The 21257-nt window shown below is 47.8% G+C and overlaps 1 protein-coding gene across 4 annotated transcripts in view; it reads right to left on the bottom strand.

The window, feature by feature from the left end:
- KANK4 (KN motif and ankyrin repeat domains 4) overlaps positions 1 to 21257 on the bottom strand; it is a 65481-nt gene that overhangs the window by 21559 nt on the left and 22665 nt on the right. Inside the window, exons 1-4 of one of the 4 annotated variants that reach the window (XM_037043645.1) lie at positions 15015 to 15117; positions 14583 to 14821; positions 8754 to 8841; positions 304 to 2238 (exon numbers count right to left, since the gene is read on the bottom strand). In XM_037043645.1, the coding sequence (XP_036899540.1) occupies positions 304 to 2238; positions 8754 to 8769 (1951 nt within the window). In that variant the 5' untranslated portion in view covers positions 8770 to 8841; positions 14583 to 14821; positions 15015 to 15117. Of the gene's footprint in view, positions 1 to 303; positions 2239 to 8753; positions 8842 to 13390; positions 13471 to 14582; positions 14918 to 15014; positions 15118 to 21257 lie in introns of those variants that run through there. The other 3 variants (XM_037043630.1, XM_037043635.1, XM_037043655.1) reach the window with 3 other exon arrangements.

Genomic DNA, 21257 nt, shown 5'->3' with positions numbered 1-21257 from the left:
TGAAGAGGTAAGGTGTGGGCTGGATTTAAGCTCCAAGGTACCCTCCCCGGCTGGCATCTCTGTGACTTGTGCTATATCTGGACAGCTGTACCCGGTGGCCCTGCGCTCAGTCCTAACCTTAGAGCAAGGACACGAGAAGGGGCACAGAGCCTCCATTGTTACATAGATTAGTTTTTATTACACTGGGTTCCTGGAGGTGTTTAAATCTTTAAAAAAACATATGCATGCAATTAAAACCCCTTTCCCCCTCTGACTTGTCCCATAAAGAAGAAATGGTTCCCTGTCTCAGGCACCAGTATTTACCCATTGGTGGTGGGGAGGAGGAGGGGGCCGGGGACTCCTTCTGGGGTGGAGCCTGGGCTGAGTAGGCAGACAGCAGCAGGTTGAGGGAGCTCAGGAGCTGGCGCTGGATGCTGCTGAGTTTGGAGGCGGGCTGCTTGATGGCACTGGCCAGCTCTGGGTACCCGTGCTCCAGGCAGCTCCACTGTTCCTGCAGGAGCTCCTGGATCTTCTTAACGTATTGCCCAATGGTGGCATCTGTGGGTGAGCTTGGTGGCCTTTGTGTTCCCTCCTTCCCTGGGAGTTCTGAACTGGCTTCCTCCTGCCCTGCTGGGGGAGCCTGTAGGTCACTGCTCTGTGAAGAGCCTCCTGCTTCCCTGACCAGACCCTCAGCTCCTACCTGAGGGTCTCCTTCCTGCTCAGAGCCTCCTTCTTCGATCCTGAGCTCAGTGGAGAAGCAGCTACATAAAGGTGAGGTGAGGACCATCTCAGGGCCCTCTGGCAGTGACAGCTGGGATGGTGGCATGAATTCTGTGGGGCTCTGATCCCCCTGTTTGTGACCGTTCTGCCCCCAGAGGAGGTCATTCTCCTCTCCTCTGGCCCTCCAACTTTCAGATCCCATGCTGCTCAGAAGGTTGACACCAATGCTCTTGTCACATGACTGCCTGGCTGAGAGTCCAAGGAGAGGGTCGGTGTTGACCATGGCATCAGTTTGGCCCTGAGCGTCTTTGGTGTTCCCGTGGCTAAGCTTTCCTGCCAGCTGAGCGACGCTGCACTCTAGCTCTTGGATCCTCTGCCCCTTAGCTTTGATTTCCTCCTCCTGCTCTCGGAGGGCAGCTCTCACCTGGGCCAGTTCCTCCATTTTCCCAGACAATGCTCCCTCAAGGTCCAAGAGCTGCTGCTTCAGGCTGGAGATGCTGCCGGGATCCAGAATGGCAAGGCCCAGGCTTTCCTCTGTGACCCGGGTGCCAATGCTTCTCACGTCCACCTCCACCGGTGGTGGAGGGGGGATCTCACTGATGCTGAGCTCGATTTCTTCCAGGGGGAGCTCATTCTCAGGGATGGGTGAGGGCAGAGGTGGGGGGCTGGGCGTTGGGGAGCCAGGGGTGAACACCACCTCTGCTTCTCTGTTTTTATGTTGGTCTTTTGCATCCTCTAAAACTGCAAGTGCATTCTGGGATGAGAAGGAAGGACTTGGGTGAGGGAGCAGATGTGGAGCCTCTTCTTTGCCCTCTGGGCGCTCAGCCGTCTCCGGGACCAGCTCAGGAATCCCCAGCACCAGGTCTCCGAGCTCTTTGACTTTGGATTGGGCAGCTGCTCCAGTGCTGGAGTTGGGAACACCTGCAAATCCTTCCACAGGGCCAAAGGTGCCCCCACAGACACTGCCTTCTACCGGAAGGGGAATGAGGATGGGCGGCGTGGGAGGACCTGAGGGGAGGCTGGAGTCCTCGGAAGCCCTGTTTTGCAGCAGTGTGGCTGGCATGCTGCATGCTCTCAAAAGCTGGGGGCGCCCGCTCCCGGAGGCGAGCTCAGCCTCCCCGGGAGCCGCAGCCTCCAGCTGTCTGGCGGTCTCAGCCAGCACGGCCCGCCTGTGGTAGCTCCCCTCGCTCCCATGCGCGGAGGCTTGGGGGTGATCACCGAGCGGCCGTGCCTGGGCTCGCTTCTCTGCCCCCAGCGACACCTTCCTGGACACCAGTGGGGACCAGTTTGGGTGGGGAAGAGCAGCATGCAAGCGAGCCCCGCTGTCGGGAAGGCTGAAGTTTCGGGGCAAAGTGCTGAACTTGGCTTGCTTGGCCCTTCTGTGGATGGGAATCCTTTTGATGGTGTTTCCCTTCTCAATGTCATCCACATACTTGAGGAAGTCCAGGTCCAGATGAAAGCCATATGGGGTCTCCACGGAGTAGGGGTGGCTCTTTGGAGGGTCTTTCTCCTCGTCTGCCTGAGAGGACTGGTCTTTGGCTGGAAGTCATAAGATGTGTAAAAAAAAAAAAAGCGCAACATTAATATGAATTATAAGTGGTAAGGCCTAATATCTGTGATTTTTTCACTTCTCTTAAATGTTCCAGCCTCTAAATTATGCTGAGAGCCTCACAGTCTCTTGGCTGTGCTAAGAACCATGTTACTAAATTGATGTGTACTTAGCCAAAATCTGTGAGGAAATAGAAGAAATAGTTTCAATTTGCAGCAGGTCATCTCAGTTACTACTGTGGAATCTGCCTGCAGACCAGCAAAATAAAAGTCTTACACTGTTTTACTGGGTTTGAGTCATATACTTACTGAACTGAAGTGGCCAGGAGTTTGCCAAATCAGGGTACTAATTAGCAATTATGACTATGGAAAAAAATCAAAGGAAGAGATATATAATTGTTTCAACATTGAAAAAGAACCTTGCATTATTCAAGCAGGTGCTAGTAAATCTTGGTAAAGCCAGAGACATCAAGGAGTTATGCCTTGTACAGTTTGTAAGTTTCCTTAGGTGCCCATGCCTCGAGGTACATGAATATCAGAGAACGGAAACTCATAGTCATGCACAACCTATCCTCTTTGTAACCCAAAAACATCTCGGTGTTTAACCAACATGAATTTTACTTTTAAAAACTCATGCCAAGGAAGGAAATACCACATTTTTCACAGGCTGGAAGTAAAGTGGTGAGGGGAAAGGGACAATGAATGTCAAAAGGGACATCCGCACCCTGACTGGTGCGGCTCCTTTGGTTGGGCCTCATCCCACAAAGCAAAAGGTCACTGGTTCAATTCCAGATCAGAGCACATGCCAGGGTTACAGGTTCACCCCCAGTAAGGGTCTAACCAATCAATGTTTTTCTCTCGCATTGATGTTTCTCTCCCTCCCTTCTCCTCTCTCTGAAAATCGATAAGTAGAATCTATTTAAAAAGGTGTGTGGGGGGGACACCAGCACACATCCTCCTAGAAATAGGGGACTCATGACTTTTCAGGGTGACCCAAACTATCAGGGGACATCAGGAATTTTTCCATAACACCAAAGCACTAACTTCCAACACAAGCCACTGAGAACAAGTCAGTTTTTCAAGTATTGAATCCATAGGGACTTGTCCCCAAGTAGTTTCTTCATTCGGTGGAATAGTCTTTGTCCCTTTGATGTCCCCCATGTGATGTCCTCCTCTCTGTGGCATTCTTCTAAACATGCTCTGAAATGCTGAGCTCGGGAGAACATGCACTTTAGAGCCTGGTCTATACTCGGTTCTGTGACCTTGGGGAAACTTCTTAGCCTCCCTGTGTCTCATCGTCTATAAGCTGGGAATAATAGGTAAATGAGCTCATGGTGAGGACTGATTAATTAATATACACAAAGTGCTTAGATCGATGCCTAGCACACTATAAACATTCACTACATGCCCAGTATTATAGTTATCTTCGTGGAAGCCTCAGATACAGGGAAGTGAAGTCCCACAAGGGAGGCGGATTTGCTGGGTCCACAGAGACCTCTGCAAATTCAGACCTCTGCGACTGGCTGACTGCTTAGTTCTAAGAGTAATAGGCCCTGGGGGCAAAGTCACAAAATAGCCATAGTTCATTCCCTCACCTCAACCACTGTTCATTGAGCACCTACGTGTTGGTGGCTGAGCTAGACCCTAAGGACACAGAGATGGCTCAGGTATGGCTCTGCCCCCAAAAACCGTGTGGCTGAGTAGCTAGAAACACCCACAGGTGCAAGGCAGTGTGACAAGGACGGTAACAAACACACGCTTAAGGAACAGTCTCCCCCCCTGATATGTTTTTCCCAGTTTATCTGGAGTCATTTTCTTAAACGTAGAGGTTAATTCTGCTTTGGTAGAAAAAAGATGACTTCACAAAAGTGACCTACAGGGTCCAGCAGAAGTGATGCCATTGAGTGTGGTTGGTAGGGGACGTGAATGTCTCGCACGAGATGGACAGCAATTTGAACGTTTCACCTAAAATGTCACATGGTGTGCTTGAGTGTGATATTCTTATGTCACAGAATTACATGCTTACGATTCTGTAATAAAAGCAGGGGTGTTATTTGTGCCAGATCCTCTATGACTAGAGTTAAATGAACAGATAGCAGTTTACCAGAATAAGAGGGTGAAAGACACTGTAGCTCTGTATCTCCAACATGGTCATCATCGGTTTCTACCCTCTCTAGATAGTCCAGGGAATCTCACTTTGAGAGGTGAGGTCTATTTCTCCACCCATTTGAATCTGGGCTCTGACTGTTTTGACAAAAAAAAAAAAAAAGCAGCAATGATGCTGACAGAATTCTAAGACTAGGTCATGAGAATCCTGTAAGCCTGCCTAGGTCTCTTAGAATGCACTCTCCGTGAAAAGCCGGAAGCCACGTGAGGAGTCCAACTTCCCTGAAATGGCCGTGCTATGGGGAAGCCCAAGTAGCCCCATTGAGAGATCATGTGGAGAGAGGGAGAGAGATACCTGGCTAGCCCGTGCTGGTCCAGCCATCCTGGCCCTGGTGCCAGGCATGAATAAAGAGCCATCAGATGACTCTGGCCTCAGCCATCATCTGACTTCAATGACAGAAGGGGACCCAAGTAAGAACCACTCAACTGAGCCCGTGTTACTAATACATGATTGTTTTAAGCCACTAAGTTTGGAGTGGTTTGTTATGCAGCAATGGATAGCCAGGGCAGATCCCACATATATGTCAGAGAATGTACAAAGGCATGAAGGTGTGAAATTCCACAGTAGTTCAGGGTTGATAGGGCAATGACTTGGAGTTTGGTAGAGAAGGGTGAGGAGTAGGAAAAGACAAAATTGGAAAGATCGGCAGGCACCCACAGGCTTTGAATTTACTCTCTGGGTAATGGGAGTTATGGAAGGGTTTTGCACAAGAGAGTGATTGGTCAAATGTGATTTCACAAAGAACATCCTGACAGAGGCTGAGATGAAGCATGAAGCAGAGCCCTGAAGACCAGCTGGGAGACGGCTGACCCCACGAAGGTGAGAGAAACTAACGGCAAGGGAGGGAAGGGGGAAGGTCAAAGAAAAGATGCAGATGGTGGTGCTACCTGGGGCACATTTGGGGCTGCTTTCCCCTAAGGGCAATAACATATCAGGGCTGAGCTCTTCCCCCTTGATTGTCTGATTTCTCCTGGCAGGTGTCACATGCTTGTCAGGTGGCCCTCTGTGCTTAGGGAAGTACGGTTATCTCCAAAGAACTGAACAAAGCCAACAGACACGGGAAGGCTGACGGATGAACACTGACCCAATCGAGCCGACCAGCCTAGTAAAGCTGCAGGGCCTGTGGGTGACCACATCACAGCCACGGCAGGGAACAGAATCGAGCGCTGGTGCTGGTACCCGGGGTGGCCCTCGTTGGGTTCCAGAGCTTCTCTGGCAGATACCTGAGCTCCAGGCAGATAAGGAGTGAACGCTACTCCAGCACCTGAAGAGCCCCAAGTAAGTTCACATTTACCAACACACTTTTTAGACCAACGTGATTTTCCCCAAAGAAGCGCACTAGCAGTTTCAGTAACTGAGAGCGATTGCTCTCTGTTAGTTCTCCAAGCTGCACTTTCCAACATTTTTAGGCCTCCTGGTCCACTCAGCAGCCTCCCTGTCCCTACAGGGACAGGCCAAATCAGAGAGGAGATATTTGTCTAAGATTAAGTGGAGAGTGGATTTATGACCCAGAAGGCAAAGAACTGTCCTAAAGAAGAGGCTGCATTATTTATCTCTCTCCTTTTTGCCTCTACTCGGTAGAAATGCAGCAATTTACCCAGCGGCCTCTGGGAATGGGTCCAGACCACAAACACAATAATAGCATCAAACAAGAAACAGGAGACCGAAAGGCAAAATCTTCCACAAAGGAGAGTGAAGGCAACCAAAGGAGTCTGTGGGTCTGAGCAGCTATCCAGGACGCTGGGTTTAGTGGGTGCTTTCCTAAGCTGGCACTCCGGGGCATCACTAAGACACACATACACAGACACACGGACATACGCACACCCAGTGATCCACTGTGCTGTTGTGCCTGCCATCTGCCACTCTGTGTCCCTCCTCTTTCTCCCAGTACAAGAGAAATGCTGGCCCTTGAATGAGGGAGCTGGATCTGATATGCTGGGAGACCTATGCTCACTAGGAGCTCTGCTCCTCTTAATTCTACCTGGTGACAGGTATGCAGGAGCCCAGCACTCTGGGCATGTGGCCAGGGTAAGAATTAATTAGGAGACTCTCTCTGCTCAGAGTGAACTTCAGATCACATATACCAACACAGAGCCAAACTGGCTGGATCTGAATCCGGGCTCTGTCATCTCCTCTCTCTCTAATTCAGGATAAATTATTTAATTTCCCTGTGCCTCAATTTCCCTATTTGTACCATGGCAATACTAACGCCTAATTCACAGGGTTGTCGTGACTGTTGGGACTAATTCAGTAGGGACAATGGCCCAGGCACTCCACAAAGGGGCCAGAAGGCAAGGGTGGGCGAGGGGAGGGCTGACTAAAAATGTGCCCTCTCCTTGGACTATTTAACTCTGTGTTAGGACTACAACCTCAAGAGGAAATGAAGGTCCAAGAAAATAATTGTGAAGAAACTGGGAAAAGGAGTCAGGGGAGTAGGAAAAAGGTAAGATACACGAAGCTCAGAGCTCCCTAGAATGCCTACAGTCTCGAAGTGAAAGCACACCAGATGACTAGACCCCCAGCAAGGACCTGCCAACCCAGTCCTGAGCCTGAGTCACACACAGACTCGAGAAAGGGCATTAGAAGGGGACAAGGAAAGAAGGGAAGTGCCACAGTCATTATCCTGAACAAAGAGAAGTTTGGTGTGTGAGCAAACCAATCAGAGGCATGAAAGTGAGAAAAAAAAGGCCGAAAGCCTATCTCGGTTTCTGAAGAAAATGGGAAAAACAGAAACTCGAGAGAAAGTGGCCAAAAATAGAGCTGGAAAGAAGGGGAATGACAGGAGCCTCTCAGATTCCCTTTCCTGCTTTTCTTTCATGAGATGTGTGCGCCTGAAGGGAGGGGTGCCTTTCTTGAGCAGCTGTGGTTCGCCTCGTGGAGAGCAGCAGTTCGAGGGTGCTGAGTGGGGACAAATGAGGCAGGTAAAAATGACAGGCCCCTAGGGCATTCAGGGAATTAGCTGGTGTTCTGTGGGACCTCTTCGAGGGATGCACCAAAAAGGCAGTTCTCTGGGGAGAAAGGCAGACTTGAAATACACGGTGATTGCATGTGGAAGGAAGGAAGCAGAAAGGCTGGAGCTGCTGTCTGGCCCCTCAGTCCTGAGCCAGGGGAGGGCCGCGTGATTCAAGGGGGATTACAGGCTCCCCTGTGTCCTGACATTTCATGATCTGGAAAAAGCATTTCGTTAGAAATCTGATCATCAGAATCTAGGCTATGACCCTTGGCTCGTTTTCTGGGGAGGGGAGGAAGGGAATATTCACTGAAACATTTTTAAAAATTGTTTTATTGTTGTTCAAGTACAATTGTCTACATTTAACCCCTCCCCCCGAAACATGTGTTGTGCTAAATAGTGTTACGCAACAACCTTACATGCATTATCTCATTGAGTTCTTTACCAACCCCGTACAGTAGGTACTAATCCCTGCTTGTGGACGAGATACGATAGACTGTTTATAAAAATAGCTACACGTATATACCTGCCTTGGGTACTACTCCCTTTCTACACGAACCCTGGGCGTAGCCTTGTGATTTGCTTTGGCCAGTAGGCCACCAGGAAATGTGACATGTGCAGAGACTTGGAAGTCACCTGCACACTAGGATCTGTTTTTGCTGTGCTTGGAGCTGTTCTGCCGCCATGTGAACAACCCCTGCCCCTAGACCCCCAGGGCGCCCACTGGACAGAGAGAGACACTTGGCCAAATCATCACCAAGGCACCAGGTGATATGGAGTCGTTCAACCACCGGGCACCTGAGAGAAGCCATTCTAAACCAACAGCCAGGTCACCCAGAAGGCCGCAGCCATGTGAGCACAGCCACTTGCTCAGCCAAGCTGGCCCCGACCAGTATAATGGCCCGACCGAACCTACAGAATCTTTTAAAGAAATATAAATATTTTTAAGTCAGTACGTCTGAGTGGTTTGATTATACAGCAAAGCTAACTGATACACCTGGAGAATGAGGCTCAGAGAAATGAAATGACCGGAAGAATCACACAGGTGTGAATTTTCCTATATTGTGCCGCTCTCTTAGCCTTCAAGTTCCTCCGCTCTAAAATGAGGGCAGTGAGCAAGAGCATCCTGGTCCCCCCTTGGTACTTGGAAGAGATGAGAAACAACACTCTGAAAATGACACAAGTCAGATATAAACACAAGGCTTCATTCCCATTCCCTACCACGTTCTCTTATTCAGGCCTGAAACACGCGGCCTGGGTCTCCCAGCCTCCTGCTTGGGGAGTGTCTCCTGTAGGCCTCCCCTAGGCTATTTCCGGGACTTCTAGTAACAATGCCTCTCCAACTCAAGTGCTCACATTAGACCGAGAAATACAAAGCAGCCTGCCTACCATCTGCCTTCTCCATCTTAGGGAATGCCGACCGCCGGTCTCTTAGGCACGCGTCATCCACTCAGTCTGTGCAATGTGTTGGACGGTTCTGAAAGAAAGAAGGATAGAAAAATGGAGAGTCTCATTAGAGGTAGAATAAGTATGGAGGGAACATAACACCAAAGAAAGGTATGACCATAACCGCCTTTCTCCCAGAGGTTCCCGTGAGCTCAGAGCCCCCCAAGAAGGGAGATTAAAAGCCTGGATGCACTCCTGGGGCCAGTCCTGGGTGTGTCTTCCGGGAACATCACCAATGGTTGACATCAGAAGAAGCATTTCATCTAACTACTCACTTGGCAGATGAGGAAACTGAGGCTCAGAAATTAATTGCTTGATGCAAGGCCTTTCGGCATATTAGCGAAGGAGCTGGGATGGGACCCAGGGCTCTGATAACCAGCATGTTGTTCTTTGCATAAGCTGAAATCGATTCACCCCATCATGGCAAAAGAATTATCCATTTTGTGAAAAAGCTGGAATCAAAAGACCTATGAACGATCTACAACATCCCAATCAGATTCAAGGTAACAGTGAGAGAATTGCAAGTACTGACTAGGAGCTGGTACTGAGAGGCAATTTCCAACGGTGGGCAGAACGAGGGGCCAGAACACATCAACTATTCAAGCAGCATACTGTCCTGACTCTAAATTAGGGTGCCTTGAGGTTTGATCATAAATTCCCCCAAAGTTTTAATCCATTCCCAGGACTTTGTCTTCAAATGGTAAACAACCTGCCTTCTGCCCCCATTATAATAAATCACGCAAGAAATTGGGTTTTTGTGTGATTGTAACTCCACACACATCATTGTAATGAATTATCTGTGGCACATCAGCAGGGGAAACTGGGTTGTTTTAGGAATGTCAATGTGCTCAGACCAGAAATGCACACCAGGGATGAGGGAAGGACTGGGGAAAACTGGGGGGTGAGAGGAGGATGAGGGGAGGCTTCCAGCAACCCAGGATGGGACCAAGGGGAACAAACCGGTAGACTGGGGGAGAGGGCTGGGGATTTTCAGGCCCGCCAGATAAGGGGAAGTCTGAAGTCTGGGTGACAGGAAGGTTTCTGTATATCCTCTTTCTGCAAGCACAGCCATTGCCCCCGAAGTCTTCGCCTCGCCTCGCCCCTGCCTTGGCTCCTCCAAAGCACATTCCATGCAGCCACCAGAAGGGCCTTTCCCTAAGCCGGTGGGACAGAGCCAAAAGGGCAGGCAGGGCATCTACAGGCAAAGAACTCCCTGCAGAGGGAACGCGACACTGAGCTCCTCACTGAGCTTTGGGGCAACGAGTACTTGAGTTTGGGAGCAGCACAGAGCTGGAGTTTGGGGATAAGAAGGTTTAAACCTGGGGTGAGGGAGGGTCACCTTTGTTGAAAAGGAGAGGTCCTGAAAAAGCCTAAGTGTTCATAAACAGATGAATGGATAAAGAAAATGCGATACACACACACACAAAATGGAATACTGTTCAGCCATTAAAAGAATAAAATCTTGCCACTTGTGCAACATGGGTGGACCATGAGGGCATTATGCTAAATTAAATAATCACACAGAGGAAGACCAATACTGTATGATCTCATTTATATGTGGAATCTAAAGAACAAAACAAAACAACATCAACAGAAACCCAGCCCACAGACACAGAGAACAGACCGGTGGTTGCCAGGGGGAGGGGGCAGGTGAAATGGGCAAAGGGTCAAAGGTACAAACTTTCAGTTATAAGGTAAGTAAGTCATTGGGATATACTCTACAGCATGGTGACTATAGTTCGTAATATTGTTTTGTATATTTGAAAGTTGTTAAGACAGTAGATCCTACAGTTCTCATCATGAGAAAAAAAGTTGTAACTATGGGTGGTGATGGGTGTTAACAAAACTTACTGAGGGAATGATTTTGCAATGGATACATATATCAAATTCATACGTTATACACCTAAAGCTAATACAATGTGTTCTGTCCATTATATTTCAATTTTAAAAATAACTATAATTTTAATTTTATTTTTATTGTGATAATATAACTTTTAAATTTTTTAAAAAATAAAGGAAAGAGAAGGTTCCCAGGCAGAGGACACTGCAACCGATCTCACAGCTGCAGGCTGGCGGGCAGGAGAGGCTCGGCAGCTTCAAGGTGCAGCCTGGGGAAGAAAAGGGTGAGTATGCAAACCCTAAGCTTGGCCCCTCAGCCTGTCTCTCCATCATCACGGCCTCTCCTATCTCTTCTGCTCCCCCTCTTCCTCCCACCCCCCAAAATTACTGAGCAACAGGTAGAACCTGGAGTACTTAACATAATCAAATTATCTCATGCAATCTGCACCCTAAACCCAAGAGGATTACTATTGTCCCCACTTTTCCGATAGGGAGACTGAGGCTGAGAGTATATAGGCCTGTCCAAAGTCACATTACAAACAAGTATCAGAGTGGAATTTACCCTCAAGCCGAGCTGACTCCAAAATTGCACTGGGAACAGGAGTGATTTGCAAACATTTGTCTACCCCTATCAGCCAGCCTGACACTGTGACCAACTCCTAGCTCTTTGTGTAAGGGGCAGTGTTCCTGACTCTCATGCTTCTCTGCTTCTCCCACAGGTGCACATGAAATGCTTTCTGGGCATGGAGAAAGATAACTGCTGTCTTGTGAAGCTGCTGGCCGAAGGCATGCCCTGCTTCTCCAGGGCAGGACACCAAGCAACAAGGCTCCACCCGAGCAAGAGCAGGGCCACCTGGATGCATATAGTCCTGTCGCTGCACAAACTCACCATCACCTAGGACAGTTCTACCATACTCACTGCCTTTCCCTCGAGTTAGGGCTCAGCCCCTCATATATTGGATCAAAGGGTTTCAGATAATTATGCAGCACACATTAGGGCAAGTTTCACTAAAGAAATACTCTATGGCCCTGGCTGGTGTGACTCAGTGGATTGAGTGCAAGCCAGTGAACGGAGAGGTCGCTGGTTCAGTTCCCAGTCAGGGCACATGCCTGGGTTGTAGGCCAGGTCCCCAGTGGAGGGTGAGTAAGATGCAGTGAATCCGTGTTATCTCTCACACATTGATGTTTCTCTACCTCTTTTTCTCCCTCCCTTCCCCTCTCTCTAAAAGTAAATAAATAAAATCTTTTTAAAAAGTACTCTATGGAGACCACTAATGGTTCTCTTAGACTTACATTTTAGTAAAATTAGCATTCCAAAGCTACCGAAATTAAATGGAGCTGACATCTAACTCTATGAAGAGGGCTCAGCAAGCTTTTACTTTAAAGGGCTACAACACAGGAAGGAAAAGAGGGACACGTCACACCCAAATCATGTGGCTTCCAGCCCCCACCCATCCCAGGCTTCTCCACTGTGGACACTGATCCTTGTGCTGGATGGCTTAGAATTTAGCTAAGGCGGGGGGGGGGGGGGGGGTTTCTTTGAATGGGTGGATGTTCAGTGTGGTTACATGAGTGGAATTGAGGAATAATTGCCACACCAACACATATGGCTTCATTTGCAATACAACAGAATGCGAAAAATAGCTTTGTTGGACAGAATTCCTTTTTGAGTTGGAATTTTGCTATCTTCTGGAACATTTAAATTTTTGACATAGAGCAATTTATTACTTGTTCTATTTAGTTTTATCTCAGTGTTCGGAACCTTGTGCTATCTGGTGTTGTTACATAACTTTTCACTTGTTTATGAGCTATCCCAGGAGCAAGGACACCCAGTTAGGTCCCAACCTCTCTCATTAGCCCAGTATTCTAGGTGTTTTGAGTATGCATAGCTTTATCTCTCTCCAGCTCTTCTCCACTACTAATCTGTAAGCTGGGGAAGGCCAGAACTCCCTCAGGACTCGTTTCTGTACCCACCTCCCCACCCCACCCCAATTCCCATATTCTCACAGGTGGCTGACCCTCAGTTCAGGGTATCGCCTCCAAGTTACATACGAGGAACAAAGACACAAAGAGGCTATGTGGCCCGTGCAAAGCACCAAGTTAATTAGGGGCAGGAGAGTTTGTGTGACTCCATCACTCCACACTGCCTCTCAAAGCCAACGGGCAGTGAAAAGGTGGGGACTAGGTTGTCTTTGCAAAAGCCACCAAAGGCAGTCACTGGCAGACAGCAGTGATGGCCTCATGTGCAACTACCAGGTCACGTTAGAAACAGTTCCAGCAGGGTCCGTGCCCGGGGGCACAGATTTCCTCGGGGTCAGCCCCGAGGAAGTGTGTGCTGCAGTACACACTCAGCACATTTATTTCTTTGATGATGCCTTTTCAATCTCATTTCTAACCTCAAAGCCAAATTCAAAGAAACCTCCCTTTACTTTGTCCTGAAACTGAAACCCAGTTCTGTACTTTTGTTCTCATCAAACCTCTCTTTATTCTGCAATAATAAAAATGCTGTATTTCTTCCCAAAACAGGCTACATGCCAAAATAAATAGCACCTTGGATTGATTTCCTTGAAAAGAGAGCTTGGCTCAAAGCACGGCCTTATTGCCACGAGAATTCTTGGAGAAGTCAACCTCACAAAGTCAAATATTCAGCAAGGTAGCGCCCCAGACAGCGAGCCTGTCAGTCCACACACAACCACTTGCAAAGACAAAGCACTGTCCGAAAACGAAAAGATTACTGATACCTCGTGCCAGTCCTGCCAAAATGATGAGAGCTTCCCCGTTCCAGGGCCCTTGCGTCCAAGGGTCAATGTCCCCTGGGCTAAGAAGCAGGAGGCACAGCCCAGACACCCAGGGAGGTGAAGTGCACTCCTGAAAAGGATTCTGCCAACTGAGTTCTCCAGCCAGCTCACTTCCTACCAACCCAGGAAACAGAGATAACTCAGGCTCAATAAACAGCATATGAACGCAATCTCGTTAACTCCCTCCCCACATTTTTCTGCGAGTGTCTGTCACTTTTGCCTGCATTGCAGCAGTTGAACGGGGAGCTTCACGAAGAAGAGGAAACTGTCACGAGAAAAGCTGGGGCCACATTACCTTCCCTTGGCATACCTGTCCCCCCAAACCCCGCCCCCCACCATAGCCTGGAGCAGGAGGAATGGCCCCCTCACGGAAAGCGAGGTTCCGGCAAGGTTCGAGCGAGGTTGGGGCTGCTGCGCCTTGTGAGTTCGGCTCAATAGCGTTCGCTCCCCAGCTGTTCGAGGGTTTGGTCAGGTGATCTGTGACCTTGATGGAAAAGCAAATACTGACTTCCTTTTCGATCTCGGGCAACAGGGGAGTGGGATCAGGAGGGAATTCCAGGTTCAATGAGCTGCTACTGGATCTTGCCAAAAAAAAAGAAAAAAGCTCAGATCTTTCAATTAATTGAAAGTTGGTTCCCAGAGCTGCTGCCACTTCGGAGGACCACATCTAAAGACAGCAAAACAGCACACGCTCTTCCCCTGACCCCCCAAAGCTACCTGGAGTGCTTATCTGGGGGGTCCTAAATAATTATGCCTTCCCTCCTTCCTTCCCATAGCTGGTGTGGCTCGTTAACAAAATAGCTCCTAATGAGGACACAGCTTCCTTAGGAGTTGAAACCCTCTGGTCTTGCATCTCCTTCCTGACTCTACTTAGAAACTTCCTCCCCCACCAGCCTCCTACGGCCCCACAACCCTGCGAAGCCTCTGTGAGCAACCCCCAGACTGCCTACCGCCCTGATAGTTCAGCGTCTGGGAGTCTGTGGGGCAGAGAGCAGGAGACAGAAACAATGACCCGAGAGTTCCCCCGGCAGTACCGGCTTCCTGCCGCTCTACCAGTCGGCTGCCCCAGCGCTGAAACGCACCCAATTCCGGCAGGAAAAGAAAAAAAAAAAAAAAAAGGCAAGAAAGTACCTACTTGTAAGGATCCAGCTCCAGGCACGGTTTTTAACTGCAACTCAGACCGGAGATCTCAGAGAGGCAGATGCTGGAGCCAGGGAGGAGACAGCTGCGAAGGAGGAAGGTCTCGGTGTCCCAGGCAGGCTCCGTGCAGAGTCCCAGCCAGCCGACTGCAGTCGAGAGCTCTTCAGAGCAGAGGCAGGTGAGAGGCACGGCACAGAGGCTTCGGGCTCTCCAAACCCAGCACCACTCTTAGACCTGAAGGAGATAGGGAAATGGGACACAGGTGCTGTCAAAGGGGGACCAGGAGGTCCTCTGGGCTCCCGAATGCAGGATGGGGAGTATAGAGACCTAGTCCCCTTTCCCTTCTGTGGCTCTAGCTAAAGGAGGCTGTCCTAGGGAGAAAAAAAAAAAAAAGCCCCGTTAGTAAGAGAGTCAAAGCAGCTCTGACCTTCACAGACACTGCCAGTTGAGATGTGCTTGCAAAGGCCAGGGCGGATTCCTGTCTAGCCCACACTGAACTTGCTGCCAGAGGCGGAGTGTCACCCTGAAATGCTGCCTGCATCCAGCCCAGTCCAGTTGGAAAGCACTTTCCACCCTGGGTCCCCTTTATCCTCACACCAGCTCAGGCAGCCAGAAGGGGATGGCACCCTGTCACAAAGGGGAAGAAGAAAGGGAGAGACAGGCGGTCTCAGGGCCTTCCCAGCTGAGTCTGGCTGAAAATGGAGATTCCTGGGGCAGGGACCTGTGTTGTTCCTACGACATCTGGTCACAGTCCTTTTTTTCCTTGACAGGTTCTGGAGCCTTTTGCTTAAGAGAGAGGCCCAGACACCAACTGAAGGGCACGGGGTGGAGTGACGGACAAGGGACATTCACTCTTCTCAACCACTAAGAGTATTTTTCCATTTACTGAATATGCAGACCAAACCATCAGAATTAAAAAAAAACAAAACTGAAGTGTTATCTTAAACTCTGAGGTTCTATGAAAAATATATACACTGAAGAGTAAAATACCTCTCTGATAGCTTTAAGATGACCACTGACCATCTTCTCAAATTGGCTAGAGAGTGCCTGGAAGCACAGGATATTGCACTCAAGGCTGAGTGACAAGCAGCCCTCCATGTAACCAGCCCCGTGGCTTTTCAGCAGCTCACTCCTCCCCTCCGGTCTACCACGTGAGGAAGAGAAGCGTTCTCTTTTCCTCTCCCAGAATACAGTCTTCTCTGTGCAGGACAAACAGCCAAGAGGCTGACTTCCAGAGCCGCAACTTTTCTGCCAGACCCAACATACCGCCAGAAACCCTGGCCAGCCAGTTCCCACCTGTGCTCCAGGCTCCGCTCACCCCTCCAAGTGCAGGGGCCACCCTCCCCACTGGCACTGCCCCGTCTGCCCCCTCCTGCAGCAGGCATCACCGGGATTCTTGCCTTTATGTCTGTCTCCCCCACAAGCATTGGGCGAGATGTGCCACAAAGTTTGTGACACTGACCTTATTCACAGTCCTGACACCTCTAAACCCAGGCGACCTTCAGCACCAAGGAAGCACCTCTGCTTTTCCACCAGCACCCAGGCCTCTCATGTGATTAGAAAAAGATGGTAGGTTGAGGGAAGAAGGTACCAGGCCCCTTGCAGGGCCATTGATCAGCTTGACTCAGATGCTGGGACAGAAGAGCCTCAGGAAAACACACACACAATCTCCAACGTCTCTAGACCTCTCTCTGGAGAGAAGTGGCAGTCCCAGTTCTGCAGGTCCTGCAGAGACACCTGGACAAGAACACCGTATTCACCTCCCATGACTCTAAGAGGAGGAGAGATTCTGTCTTTTGTGTCTTTCTAACTTGTCCAGTCCACTCATTTAACTCCGTGGTCAAGCAAGGTGGTAGCCAGAACAGGGAATATTATCCTACATTGTCTAGACGACAAAACAAAGTTTGCTAAGTTACAAAGATAAAAAAGGGCAAAGCCTCAACTCAAACCTAGATTTTTCTGTCTCCCAGTCTAATACCCTCTCCTCTAAATCATACGGCCTGACCTGGGCATGCAGGTGAATGCAGGAGACACACGAATACAGGATGTGAGTTTCAACACTGGTGTCGCTGGAGCAAAAGTGACCTCACATGGAGGGAAGGCCTTCACAGGAATCCAAAAAAACTCTCTCTAGGGGAGTCTGTGCCTCTTTGGTGATCCCCTCCATGGCTTCTGGCCCTTGCCATGTCTGGGGTACCACCATACCCCCACCCCTCTGACTCTCTCAAACATACGTCTTAACACCAGTAGCCAACTGCATGTTATCACCAAGCCACCTGGAGCATCTCCTGGAACAAACATATACATACAAGAACTTTTCTGGCAGGAGTCACTTGCCTAAGAGGGTTGATTCCTTGTGTAGTTTAAAAACCTTCCAATTCTGCTCCTTCTGTGCTACAATGAGGAAAAGGTGGGCTATCCGAGCCAGGCAAAGATGGGCACCAGGCAAGTGGGAAAAGGAGAGGAACTGTCTTAAGAACGTGCCTTCCATCTAAGCAGTCCTTTAGGCTTTTGCCCTGTGCTCAGGAACAGTTGTCCGTAGTCTGTGTGATTATGCAGGGCTGAGGAGAAGCCCCTTTGTTAGGTACAGGTGCTGTTCTCAGCCCCTCAGAGCAGACAGGTTACGGCCACAGCCATTCTGACAGAATGCAACAGGAAAGAATGGGGAAGAGAAATCATGCACGCCAGACCTGTGGCTGCAGCAGTTCCAAGAGAGGGAAATCATAGATTCTGACAACTGACCCTTTGAAGCAAATGAAAATTTCTCAGGGAGGAAGCAGGGCCAATAGCAGGAAGAGAGAAAGCAGCACTCAACCTGTGCAAAATGCTCCCTGGATGAAAATGAAGATATCATCCCTCCCTCCAGTTAGAGCCTTCCAGAAGGCTCTTAGTCTTTGACGCAAACACACTAACACCAAGAAGCCAATAGACAAACGAGGAAGGGGCGAGAGCAGGCAGTTCAGAAAAGAAGAAATGCCAGTGGTTAATATTGGAAAAGTGTTTAACCCCATGAATTAATAACCCAACAGATGCTATGTAAACATCGAAATGCCATGTTCTTCATTTACCCTACGCAGTGCCAGACACCCTAGGTCACTGCAAACACTGTCCAGGCAGATTCCCACAATAACCCTGCAAAACAGTTTGGTTATTTCCATCCTCCAAGGATGAAGCTGAGGCTTGAGCCCACGCCCAGGTACGGAGGGTGTCCGGGCTACACGTGAATCCAGTTAATGTGCTGCTCTTAACGACGGCACAACGCAGACTCTCTTACAAGTTAAAAACTTTTTTTTCATCTAAGAAAGACCTTCAGTGTCTCTAAGAGTATGGTGAGAACGAGACACACCCTCCACAGAAGACTGCAGCAGCCCGTTGAGGCTGCTGCCGGTGACAGAGGTACCACACATGTGACACAGGCCGGCACGCCACGTCACTGCCTGCATGCACCGGGGAGCAGGCTCATCTGTGCAGGCGCACACGCAACTCCAAAGTCACACTCAACCGAATACAGTGGGGAAGTGAGGGGATGAAAAAGGTCACATGTGTATTCTTGGTCTAAAAAATCATTTCTATTATGATTGATGTATTCTTAGAAAATAAGAACTAAATTACCTGGGGGGAAAGGTGGGAAATTACCCATACCTTCCCACCTGGATACTAGTTTCATGTCCACCTATTCTGCATATTTCAGCACAATTGACAGAAGCAAGTTCTATGGTGGTTAAGAGTCTGGGCTGCAAGCCAAGGAATCCCAGCCCTGCCACTGACTGTGTAACCTTGGGCAAATTACTTAACCTCTCTGTGCCGCAGCCGCTTAATCTGTAAACTAGGAATAGGAATGCACTCTACACATCACGGACGGATCTGTCAGGACAATTAAATAAAGTGATGATACATGTCCATCACTTAAACAGAGGGTCTGTGTTAATCTATAATAAATATATGAGCTATTAATATACATTCAATTATGAATTCAACTTTGTATTTAAAACTCTATCACAAAACCACTTTAAAATATAGTTATACTTACTTTATAATGATTACTATACATGGCTCTGCAAGATTCTACTGACTTTGGCCTTCTTTTCCAAACCCACCAACTACCTTCTGGAGGTCATTCCACCTCATTCGAATTCTCCCTTCAACACTATCAGATGTGCTGGCCTGATAGGCTGGCCTCAAGGCAGGTCTCCAGGGATGTCCCAATTCTAAGTGGCTGGAAGTCAACTGCCACAAATGATGCTGAGTGGTTAAGAGCACAGGGTCTGAGGTAAGACAGACCAGGTTCAAATCCTGGCTCCATGACCTTGAGCAAATTTCCTTATTCAAGAAGAGGCCAACTAAGTACATGTGTGTGAGGACCCCAGGGGACATGGGATGTAAACTGCACGTGTCCATGCTCAGTTTGTAAGAAATACTCCGTAAATCTTGGCTATAATTATTTTTTAATACCCACAGTGTTCTAAGCAAGGAAAGGGCCTGGGTCACATCTGGTTTTCTGTCACCCTATTCATAACAGCATGGCAGAACTCAACAAAAATGTGTTGAATCGATGAATAAATAAATGAACGAGCCCTGGCTGGTGTAGCTCAGTGGATTGAGCACAGGCCTGCGAACCAGAGGATCACGGTTCGATTCCCAGTCAGGGCACATGCCTGGGTTGCAGGCTGGTTCCCTGCAGGCCAGTTCCCAGCAGGGGATGCACGAAAGGCAACCATACATTGATGTTTCTCTCCCTCTCTCCTTCCCCTCTAAAGATAAATAAATAAATAAAATCTTTAAAAAATAAAATAAATGAATGAATAGGTGTATCATAGAGACTATCATAGCTGGAAAGGATATTTTTAAAACATCTTTATTTAGATATAACCCACGTACCATACAATTTACCCGTATAACTTGTACAATTCCATAGGGGTAGTATATTCAGAGTTGTGCCAACATTTCCACAATCTAATTTCAAAAATTGTGTTAAAATACACACAACATAAAAGTTACCATTTTTACCACTTGTAGATGTAAAACTCAGTGGCACTAAATACATTCACAATGTCATGTAATCATCACCATCATATATAGCCAAAACCTTTTCATCATCTCCAACATAAATTCTGTAACTCAAATAATAACTCTCCATTCCCTCTTGCCCCCAGCCCTGGCAATATCTGTTCTACCTATTGTCTGTATGAATTCGTGTATTCTAAGTACCTCATGTAAATGGAATCATAATATTTGACCTCTGTGTCTGGCTTATTTCACTAAGCATGCTTTCAAGGTCCAGTCAAGCCCTGGCATACATAAATTTTCATTTCTTTCTATGGGTGAATAATATTCCATTAAATTAAATATTAATATTCCATTAAATATGTGTGCAGCATATTTTGTTTACCCATTCCTCTACCAACTGACACTTGGGTTTCTTCCATCTTTTTTGGCTGAAAAAGGCTGCTAATTGTGAACAAGGACACTATGAACATTGGTGCACAAAAATCTGTTCCAGTTCTTGCTTTCATTTATTCTGGGTATATGCCTGGAGTGAAATGGCTGTGCCATGTGGTTATTCTGCTTAACTTTTTGAGGAACCACTAAACTGTTTTCCAAAGCCACTGCATCATTTTACATTCCCACCAGCAACGCACGAGGGTTTCAACTTCCCCGTATCTTAAACAATTTTTTTTCTCATCAAAAAATTATGATAGCTATTCTAGTAAGTGTAAGTAGGAGGGAAGTGTTATCTCACTGTGGTTTCGATTTGCATTTTCCTGATGACTAATGACTGTTGAGCATCTTTTCATACGTTTATTGTCCATTTGCATATCTTCTTTGGAGAAATGTCTATCCAAGTCTTTGGCCCATTTGGAACTGGGATGTTTGCTTTTAATGTTGTTGAGTTGTAAGAGTTCTTTGTATGCACTGAATATTGACCCTTTATCAGATACTTGATTTGCGGATATTTTCTCCCATTCCGAAGAAGATCTTTTGGCTTTCTTGATAGAGTGCTTTGATGCACAAAAGTCATTAATATTGATGAAGTCCAACTGATTTATATGTTCTTTTGTTGCCTGTGCTTTAGTATGGCATTCATGAAATGTTGCCAAATTTAACATCATAAAGATTTTCCCCCATGTTTTCTTCTAGAAGTTTTATAGTTTCGTCTCCTAAGGTTAGCATATCTATTCTGAGATCATTTTTGTATATGGTTTAAGATAAAGGCCCAGCTTCATTCTTTTGCATGTAAACACTCAGTTTTCTCGGCACCATTTGTTGAAAAAACCATAATCAGAATTTTAGGACATTTTTATCATCCCCCCAAAAAACCCCAGACATAGAATTTCATTTTTATAAAGGATCTAGGATCAAAATAAGTGAGCTTTTGAGAGTTAATAAACCTTGGCATTTATAAACAAAAAATAGTTCATCACAAGAGTTTGCTGAGAACATTAACTCTCTGTTCCACAAAGACGTGTGACCTCCTTCCATCAGTAAACAGCATGGCAAGTCTCCCGCGTATGCACGCAGGCCGGGGGCTGGACTTGCCGCAGCTCTCAGCAAGGGTGTTAGTGCAGAAGACATTTGTTGTGCTTTTCCTGGCCACCCAGCACATTGTGAACACCCTTCCTATGCTTGCTATATTTTCTTCCTTTGGAGTCCCACCTCCCCAGGGTTGAAA

This window comes from Sturnira hondurensis, unplaced genomic scaffold (genome assembly GCF_014824575.4).
Source record: "Sturnira hondurensis isolate 20B ecotype Veracruz unplaced genomic scaffold, ASM1482457v3 Scaffold0000648, whole genome shotgun sequence".
Lineage (NCBI taxonomy): Eukaryota > Metazoa > Chordata > Mammalia > Chiroptera > Phyllostomidae > Sturnira > Sturnira hondurensis.
This window is presented reverse-complemented; position numbering and strand designations above follow the sequence as displayed.